The sequence below is a fragment of the Eubalaena glacialis genome, chromosome 1 (assembly GCF_028564815.1).
Source record: "Eubalaena glacialis isolate mEubGla1 chromosome 1, mEubGla1.1.hap2.+ XY, whole genome shotgun sequence".
NCBI lineage: Eukaryota > Metazoa > Chordata > Mammalia > Artiodactyla > Balaenidae > Eubalaena > Eubalaena glacialis.
In genome coordinates, this window is record NC_083716.1 from 105,681,359 (window position 1) to 105,699,238 (window position 17,880).

The 17,880-nt window shown below is 37.6% G+C and overlaps 1 protein-coding gene across 5 annotated transcripts in view; it reads left to right on the forward strand.

Annotated features, from left to right (window-relative positions):
* Positions 1-17,880, forward strand: part of PTPN4 (protein tyrosine phosphatase non-receptor type 4) — a 205,013-nt gene that overhangs the window by 121,123 nt on the left and 66,010 nt on the right. For all 5 annotated transcript variants that reach the window (XM_061182965.1, XM_061182968.1, XM_061182967.1 and 2 more), the window contains exons 11-12: positions 5,328-5,391; positions 9,024-9,196. In XM_061182965.1, coding sequence (XP_061038948.1) covers positions 5,328-5,391; positions 9,024-9,196 — 237 coding nt within the window. The remainder of the gene's footprint in view (positions 1-5,327; positions 5,392-9,023; positions 9,197-17,880) is intronic.

Below are 17,880 nucleotides of genomic sequence, written 5' to 3' on the forward strand. Positions count from 1 at the left end.
GACGACTTACCAGGTCTAGAAACCACCACTGTAGCCCCCCCTGGTAGGAGTGCACACAGGGTGACTGACAAATTGCTGGAGACGGAGCGGAGACCAGCTTGGGCTAACTTACTTAGGAAGGACCCCTCGTTCTCGTGAGTTTTACTGCCAGGCACCCCACCAGGATCTCCGGGCGAAGATTGGAGAAAAATCCACTTGCGCTCAAAGGGCAGGGGATGGGAGTTGAGCAGGAAAGTAACCGTTTTGAAATATGCTCGGAGCTTTCTGTTCTCCTTAACAAAGATCTGCCCTCAAGGAAATCTATTTTACCAATACTTAACCAACATGGGTTTTACCAGAGCCTAACCAAGGTGGGGGAAGGGAAGTACCCATGTCCAGCCCTCTCTGTACTTCCTGTTTCAGCTAGGGCGGGGTGAGCTGAGGGGCACTGAAGGGTGCAGCCAAGGGGCCCAGACCACTAAACCCGAGGCCTAATCACAGGATTAAAGACGGGTTCCTCCCCAGCCCCAGACTTAGCTGACACATCACCGGGGCTCCTGTATAATAACAAAGCGTCACAACTTAAGTCACTGCAAAGCTCAGGCTAATTAAGAAGGACTGTCTTGGGAAACCGAAAGACAACCGGAGGAACAGAAACCAGGATAGTTTCAAATAGCCTCAAGTGCCTGCCTCAGAGACTGTTCCTTTGCAACAGTCACAATTTGATTGAATTCGTTCCTGAAGGAATTCATGGCCCAGGGCGCTGCTGAAAATAATAGAGCAGTGTGTTGGCAATTAGAGGAGTTCTCAGCTGGGTGTGGTTTTTGAGAGAATGGGATGACTAGTACCCCTGGTCATCTCAGCATTCCTGTGGGCTCACCCAGAGCTGTGCTTTCCTGAAGAGCAGCAGCGGAAGCGTAAACTGGAGGTTGAGGGTGAAGATAGAGTCCGTGCAAGTAAACTGCCGAACAACAGGAAGCTGGGAAGATGGGAAACACATACTTACGCTCACTACGATGCAATATGTAAAACATCTGGGTGCCAGCGAAATATTACAGGACACACAGATAAAGGAAAGTATGCCCCATGCACCTGATAAAAGACAAGCAACAGTTTTAAGTATACATGTGCATAATAACACAGTTTCAAAATACATGAAGCAAAAAATAAGGAAAAATAGACAATTCTACAATCGTAGCTGGAGATTTGAGCATATCCCTCTCAGAGCTCAATACAAAAACTAGACAATAAAAAATCAGTTGAAATAGATTCAAGCAGTATCAAATCTCTTGGCTTAATTGATAAACAATTGTGAAACTGTGCGACTCAGATTGCACTTGAACCCATGGGCGGGGACTCAACACCAGCCAGAACCCACTGTCTTTTAATTGAGATCACACACCTGGTCTCAGGACCTAATGAAGCTCAGGGTCTTGATGTCTCATAGCAGAAAGAATTCAGTGAGAGGCAAAGTGATGGGTAAGAAGTGGATTTATTTAGAGATAAACACACTCCACAGACAGAGGGTGGGCCATCTCAGAAGGCAAGAGGCCCCAAAATATGGTGTGGTTAGTTTTTATGGGCTGTGTAATTTCATAGGCTAATGAGTGGGGATTATTCCAGCTATTTTGGGGGAAGGGGCAGAGATTTCCAGGAATTGGGCCACCACCCACTTTTGGCCATTTATGGTTGGCCTCAGAACTGTCATGGAGCTGGTGGGAGTGTCATTTAGCTAATGCATTACAATGAGCATATAATGAGGCTCAAGGTCTACTGGAAGTCGAATCTTCCGCCATCTTGGATCTAGTTGGTTCTTACCAGTTTCTGTCATATCCTATGGCTATGTCATTCTTTCAAAGGTTGTGCCCTGCTCCCCTTCCCTCCTGTTTCAATACTATGCCTCGTAACAGCAAAATACACATTCCTTTCAAGGGTACATGGTTTGTTTACTAGGAGAGAAAATATGTTGAGCCATTAAACAAGCTTCAATAAATTTTTTATTGAGTTATAATTAATATAGCATTATATTAGTTTCAGGTGTACAGCATAGTGATTAAATATTTCTGTACCTTATGAAACAATCAACACAGCAAGTCCAGTTATCATCTGTCACCATATAAAATTATTATAGTATTATTGACTATATTCCCTCTATATACATTACATCCCCATGACTTATTTTATAGCTGGAAGTTTGTATTCTTAATCCATGTCACATTTTTGTCTTTACCTGCACCCTTTTCTCCCCTCTGGCAACCGCTCGTTTGTTCTCTGTGTCTGTGAGTCTCTTTTTGTTTTGTTTTTTAGATTCCACGTATAAATGAAATCATAAGGTATTTGTTTTTCTCTTTCTAGTTATTTCACTTTCATAATACCCTCCAGGTCCATCCATGTTGCCATAGTTGGCAAGATTTTATTCTTTTTTTTATGGCTGAGTAATATTCATACACACACACATATACAAACACATCACATCTTCTTCATCCATTCATTATCGATGGACACTTAGGTTGTTTCCATATCTTGGCTGTTATAAATAGTGCTGCAATGAACACAGGGGTGCATAAATCTTTTTGATTTAGTGTTTTCATTTTCTTTGGATACATACCCAGAGGTGGAACTGCTGGATCATATGGTTGTTCTATTTTTAGATTTTTGAGGACCCTCCATACTGTCTTCCATGGTGGCTGCACATATTTACATTCCCACCAACAGTGCACAAAGATTCCCTTTTCTCCACATCCTCGTCAACACTTGTTGTTTCTTGTCTTTTTGATGATAGCCGTTCTGACAGGTGTGAGGTGGTATCTCATTGTAGTTTTGATTTGCATTTCTCTGATAATTAATGATGTTGAACACCTTTTAATGTCCCTGTTGGCCATGTGTATGTCTTTGTAAAAAACGTCTATTCAGGTCTTCTGCCCATTTTTTAATCAAATTTGTTTTTTGATACTGAGTTGTATAAAAAAGTTCTTTATATACTTGGATATCAACCCCTTATTGGATATATCATTTGCAAGTATCTTCTCTCATTTGGTAGGCTACCTTTCTGTTTTGCTGGTTTGCTTCACTGTGCAGAATCTTTTAATTTGATGTAGTCCCATTGTTTATTTTTGCTTTTGCTGCCCTTACCTGAGGAGACATATCCAAAAAATAGTGCTAAGACTAATGTCAAAGAGGTTACTGTCTGTGTTTTCTTCTTGGAGTTTTATGATTTCAGGTATTACATTTAAGTCTTTAATCCATTTTGAATTTATTTTTGTATATGGTGTGAGAAAGTTGTCCAGTTTTCATTTTTCTGCATGTAGCATCCAGTTTTCCCAACACCATTTATTGAAGAGACTGTCTTTTCTCCATTGTATATTCTTGTCTTCTTGTCATAGATTAATTGACCATGTGAGCATAGGTTTATTTCTGGGCTCTCTATTCTCTTCCACTGATCTGTGTGTCTATTTCTATGCCAGTACCAGACTGTTTTGGTTACTGTAGCTTTGTACTATAGTCTGATGTCAGGGAGCATGATTCCTCCAGCTCTGTTATTTCTCAAGATTGTTTGATTATTCGGGGTCTTTTGTGTTTCCAAACAAATTTTTTTTTTAACTTTTCATTTTATTTTGGAGTATAGGTGATTAGCGATGTTGTGATAGTTTCAGCTGTACAGAAGAGTGATTCAATTATACATATACATGGATCTATTCCATGCAAATTTTGAAATTATTTGTTCTAGTTCTGTGAAAAATGCCATTGGTATTTTGATAGGGATTGCATTGAATCTATAGATTGCCTTGGGTAGTATGGCCATTTTAACAATATTAATTCTTCCAATCCAAGAATACAGTGTATCTTTGCATCTGTTTGTGTCCTCTTCAGTTTCTTTCATCAGTGTCTTATAGTTTTCCAGGTTTTATATCCTTAGGTAGGTTTATTCCCAGGTATTTTATTCTTTTTAATGTGATGGTCAATGGGATTGTTTCCTTAATTTCTCTTTCCGATAGTTCGTTGTTAGTGTATAGAAGTGGAACAGGTTTCTGCATATTAGTTTTGTATTTTGGGGTCCTTTTTTATGATTTTCATTTCTGTGTTTACGTTGCCCATCTGTTCTTTTTTCTTGCTTTCTACTTTATCCTTTGGAGCTCTTAGCCTGTTAATCATAGTTGTTTTAAACTCCCAGTCTGATAAGTCCCACATTCCTCTCATATCTGGTTCTGATGCTTACTCTGTCTTTACATTGTGTTTTTTGCCTTTTGGTATGCCTTGTAATCTTTTCTTGATGGGCAGATACGATACCCTGGTAACAGGAACGCTGTAAATAGGCTCTTAGTAATGTGGTGGTGAGGTGTCGACGGAGGGGGGTTTTCTGTAGTCCTGTGATTAGCTCTCAGTGTTTTAATGAGCCCAGGCCTCTAGACTGTGAGCTTCACAGTGTTTCTCATTTTTTTTCTCTCCCCTTGGGTGGGACAGGATGGCTAGAGTGGGCTGGACTTGGGTATTTTCCTTCCCCAGGTCAGGCTCTGGTTAACGAGTTTCCCCTAAAGGTAGGCCTTGTTAAGAGCAGAGTGCTCTGGCCTAGTTCACATGGTTTCTTTCCCTTTCCCTGTCGGAAATCTGAGGGTACTTTTCTTTGGTATTTACTGTCGGAATCTGTTTGAGCTTCTAGAGCTAAATCTCACAATACTGTGAGGGCCGCCCTATGACTGGGGCCTCTTGGGGTTTTTAACTCTCGGGGTTGACCACGCTGAGCCTTCAACAACTCATAAAATACAGTTCAGGTTTTCCTGCCCTGGCACTGCTTCCTCTGGCAGTTTCTGCTCCTGAATCTTCTCTGGGAAGCTCTGATTCCCTGTACTCAGCTGTTGGTCTCTCAAATCTTGGGGGTAGCAGTTTGCCCTGTGCTCTTCCCTTCCTTGTGTATTTAAGAAGAACTGTGGATTTTTCAATCAGTTGAGCTTTTTACTTGTTGCCAGGATGGAGTGGTGATTTTCAAGCTCTTAACGTGCAGAAAACTACTTGCAGTTTTAAAGAGTAAATAACTATATTATTGGTAGTCTTAAAATTTTAACTTGTGATATGTGTTTTTATGTATTTCTTTAGATACAAAATTGGGAAATGTATAGTTTACAGCAAATGTTCTGATAAAACTAAGCTCAGTTGAGCATATAAATTCTAATTATTTTTTCACGAAGCACCAAAAACTTTAGATTCTTTATGTACTTTATATATGTATATATAATTAAATATTTAGACATTACTAAACATAGAGTTAAAAGATTATTTTTTAATTTTTTTGATTAATATTTTTATCTTTGTTCAATATTTTAAATACTCCAATTCATTCTCTTTTTATCCAGGTTGAAGATTGTAAAAATTTCTTTTAAGTGCAAACAGTTTTTTATTCAACTGAGAAAAGAATTGGTGAGTTGATCTTATTAACATAAATTAAGTCCTTTAAGAAATAAGTCGTCATTCATTACAGAACTTTTAGTGCAAGTAAACATGTTATTAATACTGTTAATAACTGCCTACTCAGTTAATTAATTCATATTTTATGGCAAAGTATTTCCCTAGTGTTTCTGTGGTTCTGATCAGAAGTTATTCTAGATATCTGTTCTGCTATCTCTTGAACTTAGAAACTGATCTCAATTGTGATGTTCATTGTCGTCCCCAGGGTCCATTCATGAGGTCAGTAACTGAGCATTTATATGTCCTTTTTCTTTTTCTTTTTTTTTTAAAACTAAATCTACAGCACTTCCTTTCACATATGAATACATTTCATTTGGGGGATTCTGAGCGTTTAGTTTTGTTCCTAGTTCATGAACGTGTAGTACATTTCCTCCCTTTGTTGGACTAGTGATGTCCTTTTTGTGTATTAAATACAACACGTTATCACGGAAAGTACAGTGTTGGAACGAATTTCATCTTATAAATGATTTTATCTCTTTCATCAAATTAAATTAACCTTATCCTTTGACTGACATTACTAGAAGTCTTGACAAATTAATGCACATTTCAGGATGTTTATATGTGTATATGTGTATAAAACGTATTCAGGGACTTCCCTGGCGGTCCAGTGGTTAAGACTTCGCTTTCCAGTGCAGGGGGTGCGGGGTCGATCCCTGGTCCCACATGCCTTGAGGCCAAAAAACCAAAACATAAAACAGAAGCAATGTTGTAACAAATTCAATAAAGACTTAAAAAAAATGGTCCACATCAAAAATACATAATAAATAAATAATAAAATGTATTCAAAGCCTTACAATATATTTGAATCAAATGTATTTTATAGAGGATATTGATCTACTGACTATGATTCATCATTTATACTCACAAAACATAGAAGTTTTATTTCAAGAGAGTTTTTATTGAAATAAAACCAACAGAAATTAAGTATAGTGCTTGATAAGTATATAATATACAATGTTATTATGTTGAACATTACTACCACCCTGGAAGCTGGTATTATTGCTAATGGAGTTGACGCCCACTAGCAGTCATTAACTCTCCCAAAAGGTAAATATTATTCTCATTTGTATCATCATGGATTAGTTTGCTTAGTTTTGAATTTTAAAATATAAAATCATACAGAATGTTTTCATTTTTATCTGCCTTCTTTCCCTTAACATTGTGAGATTCATCCATGTTGTTACACATAGCGATAGTTTGCTCCATTGCTGTGGAATTCTACTGAATGAATATACCATACATTAGTTATTCATTCTTACTATGTTAGTGGACAGTTTTGCCATTTCCATGTTGTGGCTATTATGATTAATGCTGTTAATGAACATTCTTGTACATGTTTCAGTGAATGTTTAGAGGAATAAAATATAATAAATCATATCTGGAAACTAGAGAACAAACATTTTACTTTGATAATTATATTGGTAGGAGGCGGTATTTAAGTCAACTTTTCCAATTTGCTTCCCATTATAGTGCTATTGTTGTTAGTAATAATAATAATATAGTATCTAACATTTCTTAAGGTCTTACTGTGTGCCTGGTAATATATCAACCGTTTTCATATCATTTAATCTTCACAACCATTCTCTGAGGTAGTGTTAGTGCATACAAAGCAACTGTTAAACATAATTAAGAATTCTCTGGTGATGGAGAAGTGATATTTTAAGCATATCATCTTCTAACATCACAGTTTAATATTTATACATGGGCATTTTACTGTATTTTAGTCATGTAAGATATCTTCATGACCTTTTGATAGGCAAAGATTGCTTTAATAGGACGTAGAAGGGAAACTAACATTAAAGGAGAAGATCAGTAACTAGAACTGTGTTAAAATTAAGAACTATGTTCGTCAAAAGACATGATTAAGAAAGTCAAATAGCACAGAATATGTGTATAATACACACACACCATGTATGTCCTTGGTTGTATATCCAACCCAATCCAGAAGTACGCTAGTGACTTGAACAGACACTCCAGAACTGAGAATATCTCCATGGCCAGTAACGTGAAAAGCTGTTGAACCTCAATTAAGCATCAGAGAGATATAAATTATAACCAGAATGTGATAATTTCACACAGCCACCAGAATAGTGGAACAAAGAGATGGGTGAAGCAGTGACTGGGGAGTGTGAGGAGCATACATGCTGGCAGAAGGGAGTGTCTATTGAGCTGATCGTTTTGGGGAACTGCTGGGTGGTACCGACTAGAGGTGAGCACATGACGTCTACGACCCAGCAACAGAAACTCGCACCTACGTGCATCAGACAAAATACAGGAATACACATAGGAACAACATTTTTACATCACCAAACTAGAAACATTAAATGTCTGTCAACAGTAAACAGATAAAGAAACTGTGGTCTATTCGTATGAGAGAAGAGTGTGTAGAATGAAATGAGTCAATTACTGCTTCACAGTTACATGGAGGAATATAGAAACATAATATTGAACAAAAGAAGTCAGACCTAAAGACATACATGTATGAGTCCGTGTATGTAAAGTTGAGAAACAAGCATGATTAACCTGTGGGCATAAAAGGCAGAAGGTGGGCACATGTGTAGAGGTTATCTGGTAGAACGGGAAGACAAAGGGCGCTCAGAGGTGCTGCTAACAGTCTATTTCTGGACCTGGTTGTGGTCACTGTGTGAAATCAGAGCTGTACACCTTGACATGTATGCCTTGCTATAGATAGTTCAGTGAAACTATTTAAATAGTAATTTGTGCCAAATTTTTAAAGAAAAATTAAAGAAGTGCTTCTGTTGCTACTTATTTTAACTTTTTAATTAATTAATTTATTTATTTATGTTTGGCTGTGTTGGGTCTTTTTGCTGCGCGCGGGCTTTCTCTAGTTGCGGCGAGCGGGGGCTACTCTTTGTTGCGGTGCGCGGGCTTCTCATTGCGGTGGCTTCTCTTGTTGCAGAGCACGGGCTCTAGGCGCATGGGCTTCAGTAGATGCGGCATGTGGGCTCAGTAGTTGTGGCTTGCAGGCTCTAGAGCGCAGGTTCAGTAGTTGTGGCGCACGGGCTTAGTTGCTCCACGGCATGTGGGATCTTCCCGGACCAGGGCTCGAACCCATGTCCCCTTCATTGGCAGGCTGATTCTTAACCACTGTGCTACCAGGGGAGTCCCTGTTGCTACTTATTTTAAAATAAGAATTTCAAAATAGTGTTCAGAAGTGCTGAATGTTTTTATTTACTTATTTACAATCTAGACAGATTTATACGTTTAGAGATATTGTTGAAAGGTGTGTTGATGTATCTTAAAGTTTAATTTGTGGGCCAGGATTGTATTTTGAAATAATTATAGCTACTAAGTTTTGAAAATAGATATATATCGATTTTTAAATTTGTTTCTAACTGTGTTCTAAAATAAAAGTTCCTATGAGTTGTAATATTAACCGAATGAGGTCCACATTTTGCAAATCTTTCCATTAATTTTACTGCTTTTTTATTGGATAAGCAAAAAAGACACAGGAAGGGTTAGTGTTTGTAAGGGTAGAGTATTTACCTGTAAAAAATAAATTAAATGGAGCATTAGATCCTGACATTCTCATGATATTCTCTGCATTTTGTCATTTATTACAGCATGAATCTAGAGAAACATTATTGGGATTTAACATGGTGAATTACAGAGCATGTAAAAACTTGTGGAAAGCATGTGTAGAACATCACACATTCTTCCGTTTGGACAGACCACTTCCACCTCAAAAGAATTTTTTTGCACATTATTTTACATTAGGTTCAAAATTCCGGTATTGGTAAGTATTGCTTATGCTTTGATACTTCAGTGTTGGATTTTTTCCTCCCTTTAAATAAAAGTCTAGTTTACTGAACCGTAGAATCTGTCACTCATGCGCGCCTACTGAGTCAAAATCTCTGCGGAGTGTGGCCCCTTTGTCTAATCAGCAGAAAGTTCTGTAGGTTCTCATCACAAAGCCAGGCTTGAGAAACCTGTTCCATTACCTATATTCCAGGTCATTATTTCCTAAAGTAAATCAACTGTATTTAATTAGTTACAATCTACTCCTGCTATAATTTCCATTGTCTTTGTTAAATATTTGTAAGATGACTTTCTCGTGAAGAAAATATGTAGATGTGGCCCAGAAAAGATTTGTATTGTAAACCGCAAGCATTTATAAATGCCCCATTTGTAATCAGAAAAAAAAAAACAACAGCATAAAGCGTAGTACAAGATATACCATTAAAAATACATCCTCCTTCCAAATAAGTGGTAAAAGTAGCCCAAAAATTCAGTATCAGCACTTAACTAGAATTAAGGAAATTGTAACCATAAAAAAGGCACAGCAGATTCTTAAGTGGCTTGATGTCATGATTGGCTCCCCTGTCACCATCATAAAAGCAGTCCTGGGAAAGTAAGGTGTTGGTACTCGTAAATTTAAAGGTAATTAGGTTTAGGGAATGAGAATGACATCAGTAGTGAGAGTCGGAAAAATCAAAAAGTCTTATCTATTGGTACTAAATCTTAGCAGGTACAGAAGAAATCTCTAGTGAGAGAACAGTGCAGACCATACTGGTATTCCTTCAGTAAACTTAATTCCTTACCTAAACAACCACCGGGGTCGTTATACAAGAACTATACTTAACTTTAGCAGAACTCTTTCTTCCCTCTGACCTTGAAAATATGACGTACATGTCAATATACACACACCACTTCACTTAGGCAACAAAGAAATTAATAGAATGTAGTAACCAACCTTTAACCATAATTTAAACCAGTCTCAGATGAAAAAAAAAAAATCAAGTAATTTCCCCAAACTATACCACAGAAAACAAAATCTAGTCACGATGACTACAGATACCAAAGACATTTAAAGAAACCAGTTTGGGAGAAAATCATCCCTGAAACAGGAAGAAATTTCTACCTAGAAATTAACAAAAAAAAACTAGCTCAAGGGACTTGCCCAGCGGTCCAGTGGTTAAGGCTCTGCACTTCCACTGCAGGGGGCATGGGTTTGATCCCTGGTCAGGGAACTAGGGTCCTTCATGCCGCATGTTGCAGCCAAAAAAAACCAGAACAAAACAAAAAAGAAGGGAAATTTCTCATCATGGAAGTTGAAGCACTAAATAGTAAATTAAGTAATTCTTTAAAAAAAAAAAAAGCTCAAGAACTATCTAATTAAAAAAGAAAATACTGGTTGAGGGCAGCAACACTTGCCATTCAGGCTGTTATTGCCCTTGGGGGACTATGGACCTAGTACTGGCAGATTTTACATGTTTTTAAAATTTTTTTTATAGCATTTATTGCATGATTGAGTTACCAGGCACTCTTCCAAGAAATCTACATGCAGTAACTCACATCCACTTCACAATAACTCTATGAAATGCATACAGTGACTCCTCCCATTTTATTTATTTATTTATTTATTTATTTATGGCTGTGTTGGGTCTTCGTTTCTGTGCGAGGGCTTTCTCTAGCTGCGGCGAGCGGGGGCCACTCTTCATCGCGGTGCGCCGGCCTCTCACTATCGCGGCCTCTCTTGTTGCGGAGCACAGGCTCCAGACGCGCAGGCTCAGTAATTGTGGCTCACGGGCCCAGTTGCTCCGTGGCATGTGGAATCCTCCCGGATCAGGGCTCGAACCCGTGTCCCCTGCATTGGCAGGCAGATTCTCAACCACTGCGCCACCAGGGAAGCCCAGATTTTACAATTTAAAAACAGTTTTATTAAGGTATAATTGACATAGAATAAGTTACCATATTTAAAGTTTAAAATTTCATGTTTGGAGATGTATATACATCCATGCACCCATCACCACAATTAAGATAGCAAGCATATCCACCCCGGAATTTTCCTCATACCCCTCTGAAACCCCTTTTCTCTCACCTCTCTTTGTCCCCATGTATCTGCTGGTCTGCTTTCTGTTTCTATACATTGGTTTGCATTTTCTAGGATTTTATATAAATTGAAACATATTTTGCATATTCTTTACATATATATTACATACTCTTTTACTTGGCATAATTATTCTGAAATTCATCTATGTTGTTGCCTGGATTGATGGTTCATTTCTTTTTATTGTAGGGTAGTATTCCATTGTGTAGATATAACACATTTTGTTTATCCATTCACTTAATTATGGATATCAAGTGGGTTCTTTCTCTGTTTGGCTTGCTTCCGGACTTGGGCTATTACAAATAAAGCTGCTGTGAACATTGATGTGGAAGGGTTTGTATGGACATTTGCTTTAAGTTCCCTTGGTTAAATACCTAGGAGTGGAATCGCCGGATCTTATGGTAGATGTATGTTTAACTTTGCGAGAAACTGCTGGTCGTTTTTCAAAAGCACGGGTATCTTTTTACATGCCCACCAGCAATGTAGGAGAGTTCTAATTCCACCAGATTCTTACCACTGCCTCCTGGTATCTTTTCATTTGACTAGTTTTCTGAAGAGCACGTAATTTTGATAAGTTCAATTTACCAGTTTTTTCTTTCACGGATCTTTCTTTTGGTGTCATATCTAAGAAATCTTTGCCTAACCCAAGGTCACAAAGATTTATTCCTGTTTTCTTCTAAGAGTTTTACAGTTTTAACCCTTACATTTAGGTCTATGATCTATTTGAAAGTAATTTTTGCATATGGTGTGAAGTATGGATTGAAGTTTGTCTTTTTACATATGGATATCCAGTTGTTCAAGCATTTTTTGTTGAAAAGATTACTCTTTCTCCACAGCATTGCCTTTGCACCTTTGCTAGAAATCAGTGGTCCATATTTGGGTGGACTTATTTCTGGACTTTTTAATAATAAGTCTTAAGTCCAGTAGTATTAGTCTTCCAACTTTGTTCTTTTTAGAAGTTGTTTTGAATGTTCTAGGCCCGTTGCAGTTTCATCTGAATTTTAGAATTAGCTGATCACTTTCTACAAGAAAGACTTCTGGGATTCTAATTGGAATTGTGCTGAAACTATAGATCAATTTCAGGAGAATTGACATCTTAAAAATATTGAGTTTTCTCTACTAGAACTAAGCAGTGAATTTGGTAAGGTTGCAGGATACAAAATTAATGCACAGAAATCTCTTGCATTCCTATACACTAACAACGAAAGATCAGAAACAGAAATTAAGGAAACAACCCTATTTACCTTCGCAACAAAAAGAGTAAAATACCTAGGAATAAACTTACCTAGGGAGACAAAAGACCTGTATGCAGAAAACTATAAAACACTGATGAAAGAAATCAAAGGTGACATAAACAGATGGAGAAATGTACCATGTTCTTGGATTGGAAGAATCAACATTGTGAAAATGACTATACTACCCAAAGCAATCTACAGATTCAGTGCAATCCCTATCAAATTACCAATGGCATTCTTCACAGAATTAGAACCAAAAATGTTATGCTTTTTATGGAAACACAAAAGACCCCGAATAGCCAGAGCAATCTTGAGAAAGAAAAATGGAGCTAAAACATAGGAAAAACACTCTTTGACATAAACCACAGCAAGATCTTCTCCGATCCACCTCCTAGAGTAATGAACAAATGGGACCTAATTAAACTAAAAGCTTTTACACAGCAAAGGAAACCATAAACAAGACAAAAAGACAATCCTCAGAATGGGAGAAAATATTTGCAAATGAAGCAACAGACAAAGGATTAATCTCCAAAATATACAAACAGCTCATGGAGTGCAATATCAAAAAAAACAACCGAATCAAAAAATGGGCGGAAGACCTAAATAGGTATTTCACCAAGGAAGACATACAGATGGCCAGGAGGCACATGAAAAGATGCTCAACATCACTAATTATTAGAGAAATGCAAATCAAAACTACAGCGAGGTATCACCTCACACTGGGCAGAATGGCCATCATCAAAACTACAAACAATAAATGCTGGAGAAGGTGTGGAGAAAAGGGAACCCTCTTGAACTGTTGGTGGGAATGTAAATTGATATAGCCACTGTGGAGAACAGTATGGAGGTTCCTTAAAAAACTAAAAATTGGGACTCCCCTGGTGGCACAGTGGTTAAGAATCGCCTGCCAATGCAGGGGACACAGGTTCGATCCCTGGTCCGGGAAGATCCCACATGCCACGGAGCAACTAAGCCCGTGCGCCACAACTACTGAGCCTGTGCTCTAGAGCCCGCGAGCCACAGCTATTGAAGCCCTTGTGCCTAGAGCCCGTGCTCTGCAACAAGAGAAGCCAGCTCAATGAGAAACCCGCACACCACAATGAAGAGTAGCCCCTGCTCGCCGCAACTAGAGAAAGCCCGCGCGCAGCAACGAAGACCCAACGCAGCCAAAAATAAATAAAATAAAAATAAATAATCATATCTTCAAAAATGTATGGATGTACTTATAAAAAACAAAACAAAACTAAAAATAGAACTACCATATGACCCAGCAATCCCACTCCTGGGCATATAGCCTGAGAAAACCATAATTCAAAAGGACACATGTACCCCAGTGTTCATTGCAGCACTATTTACAGTAGCCAGGACATGGAAACAACCTAAATGTCCAATGACAGATGAATGGATAAGGAAGATGTGGTACATATATGCAGTGGAATATTAGCCATAAAAAGGAACGAAATTGGGTCATTTGTAGAGATGTGGATGGACCTAGAGTGTGTCATACAGAGTGAAGTAAGCCAGAGAGAAAAACAAATATTGTATATTAACGCATACATGTGGAATATAGAAAAATGGTAATAGATGAACCTGTTTTCAGGGCAGGAATAAAGATGTAGAGATAGAGAACCGACGTGTGGACACGGGCAAAGGGGAGGGTGGGATGAATTGGGAGATTAGGATAGATATATATACACTGCCATGCGTAAAATAGATAGCTAGTGGGAACCTGCTGTATAGCACAGGGAGCTCAGCTCGGTGCTCTGTGACTACCTACATGGGTAGGATGTGGGGTGGGGTGGGAGGGAGGTCCAAGAGGGAGGGGATACATATATACACATAGCTGATTCACTCCATTGTATAGCAGAAACTAACACAACATTGTAAAGCAATTTTACTCCAATAAAAAAAATACTGAGTTTTCTGACTCATGAAACATGGTATATCTTTTTTTTTTTTTTTTTTTTTTTTTTTTAATACACTTCTCAGCCCTCTGGGAGCAAGCTTTTTTTTTAAACATCTTTATTGGTGTATAATTGCTTTACAATGGTGTGTGGTATATCTTTTTATTTACTTAAATGTTATTTCAGCAATGTTTGTAGTTTTCAGCATACACCTCTTTCACATCTTTGCCAAATGTATCCTTAATTATTTCATGTTTTTGATGCTATTATAAATTGTCTTATTATATTTTAATTTCAGATTGTTCATCACAGTTAATTAAAAATACAATTGATTTTTTAATGTTGATCTTGTTTTGTTAAACTTTGCTTTTACCTCATTTATTTTAGGAGCTTCTTTTATAGTTGCCGAAAGATTTTCTTCCTAGAGGCTAAAAACAGTTTTAATTTTTCCTTTCTATTCTGATCCTTTTTATTTCTTTTTCTTTACTTGTTGCCCCAGCTAGAGCCGCCAGTCTAGTGTTGAGTAGAAGTGGTGAGAGCAGATATCCTTGTCTTGTTCCTTATCTTAGGGGAAGGCACTCAGTATTTCACTATTAAGTGTGATGTTGGTTGTGGGCTTTCACACATGCCCTATATCATGCATGTTGAGGCAGTTCCTCTATTTCGCATTTGTGGGAAGTTTTTATTAGGATTGGTTATTGGTTTTTGTCAAATGCTTTTTCTGCAGCTATCACAATGATCATATGGGTTTTCTTTTTAGTTGTTTATTTGATGAATTATATTGATTGACTTTCAAATGGTAAAGCAACCGTACATTCCTGAGAGAAACCCCACTTGGTTATGATCTGTTATCCTTTTTATATATTATTTTATTTAATTTGCTTACATTTTGTTTAGAATTTTTGCGTTTATGTTTGTGAAGGATATTTCCCTTTAGTTTTCTTTTGTAATGTCATTATCAGGTTTGGTGTCAGGATCATTTTGGCCTCATTGAATGAGTTGGGAAGTATTTCCTCATTTTTAGTTTTCTAGAAGAGTTTCTGTAGTAATATTATTTCCTTTTAAAATGTTTGATAGAATTTTCCAGTTCTGTTCTTTCTAAGGCAGAAGCGTTATTTATAGGAGGCTTTTGAACAGCACATGCAGATTCTTTAATACAAATGAAGCGGTTCAGGTTTTCTCTTTCTTCCTGGGTGGACTTTGATCATGTTTTTCAAGGAATTTATCTATTTTGTCTAAGTTCTTGAGTATTTTGGCATAAAGGTTGTAATATTACCCTATTATATTTTCAATATCTCTAGAATCTAGTAAGGTCATTTCTCTCATTCTTGATATTGGTAATTTGTGTCTTCTCTCTTTTTCCCTTATCAGTCTTGTTAGAGGTTTATCACTTGGGATTAAATATTTTTAAACACTGTGAATGCTAAATAAAACCTTTCTTCAGGTTTGTATGTAGCTTATGGGCCACCCTTTGTCTGTCAAGTCTTACAGGAAAAAAGTGACCGAAAAATACTAAACCAGGTTCCCGTTCAAGTCTAGAGTCAGTAGCTAGGCAGTATCAGATATACAAAACCTCAGGGAATATAACATCTCTGAGCCTATTTTGAAAAAAAAATTTAATGGTAAAGTTTAGCCATCCAAGAGAGAATTCAAAATGACTCAAGAAGAATCTTGGTGAAAGAAGTCAGAATAAAGATTAAATTCTTTAAATATGGAACGAATCCTTGACAACTATGAGAATTATAACTACAGAATAGTATTAAAATGTTATAAACTTGGACAAAGTAAAAGTAATAATAATATAACTAAGAAAGCAAGAGGAAGCAGGGACTAGTGAACTATGTGAATCCATATTAACAAAAATTAAATATTAATACACTAAGTTTTTAAGGTTTTCCCTGACCTTTTTATTCTCCTCCTCCTCCTCCTTCTTTTTTAAATGAATGGTAGCCTTTTTCTTTCATTTAATTCAAGAGAAATCCATTTAATATTTTCATTGTGGCCATATATAGCATAATCACATTGTAATAGAATTATATCCATATTTGTAGCCTTTTCTATGTATGTATAGAGTTTCAGAATGATTTTTGCCTGCTCATAATAGAGATTATTTCTTAGGGGTATGGCTGTGGCTAAATCTGTTTGTTTACTTTTTTTGTTATGCTTTTCGATATTGCTTGAATTACTTACAAGAAGCCTGCATGCTTTCACCAATTGGTATATTCTCGTTGTTCTTAAGATAAGTATCTTGCTGTCAGAATTTAGTGTTCTTAGATTATGTTACAGTTTTACATTTTGTTCTAATTATACTAAACCCTATAGAATAATATGGATAATATGACATATAAACACTTCATTTTTCCCTCATATTTGAATTTAATCTTTATATTTTTATTATGAAATTCAACTTGTTAATTCAGCCTTTTGAGTAATAATGTCCCATTTGAATCCTCTTTCCTGGAAAATTACTCTATCAGTCCGGGAAACAGGAAGCTCTTTTGATTTTTCAGATAAAAGCAATTTAATTGAGGCAGTTGGTTTCTAACACAGGTGTTAGGAAGGCTGGGAAAACAAAAGGGAGGGTGTTTGGAGAAGCAGCAGGAAGAATGGGTAATGCCCGAGGGTCAGAAGCTTGTATCACTCTGGGCTGGAGCCCGCAAGCTGAGACCTGCTGCTGCCCTGGTGAGCTGCTGCCGTGGATTCTGGATCACCAGGGCGGTGCTGCTTTGGTCAGGGATGGCATCCTCTGCGGGGTTCTGTTTCTCTCTGTGCCCTGTCCCTGCTGCTGTTACAGCGGCTGCCAGCATCTGACGGTCACCTGCTTCTGACTCGCTCCTCTTTCTGATCTCCCACCAGAAAAAAGGCAGAACTGACAGGAAGCCAGCTTGCAGGGGAGCCTCCAAGATGCAGGGCGTAGCAGACAGAGCAAGACAGGACTGAGGCCCGGGCAGCTCGGCTAATGTGAAATTAAATTAGTGTGTATAAGTAAGCCGCAGATGTCTACTGTGGTAAAAGCTAGACTCGATGTGTATAGTCCTTAAGAACTTCAAAAACGTATCCAAAATACTTTTTAATCACCAAAATGATTAATAATCTTGTGAGCGGTGTAGGAATGGCAGCATGACAAATGTTTATCTGGATACAGTCCTATCCCTAATGGATACACATGAGATAAATGCTTTCCCCCCTCATTATAAGCAATGGTTGGGAATACTAGCACTCTTGTCATCTCTCACGAAGACTGAGAGATGGAATTTGGAATATCGGGGGATTTAATACTTCCTTTACCAGCCTCCTCACGCACACCCCCCCGCCCCTTGTTGTCTCTGTTCCAAAATGCCCAGGGGATTACAGTCCTTGTTCTAATGTGGAAGTACAAAGCAGTGGTGAACCTCAATCTGTTACCTTGTTCACAATTGCAAGTATAGCTCATCCTTCTTAGAGGAAATAA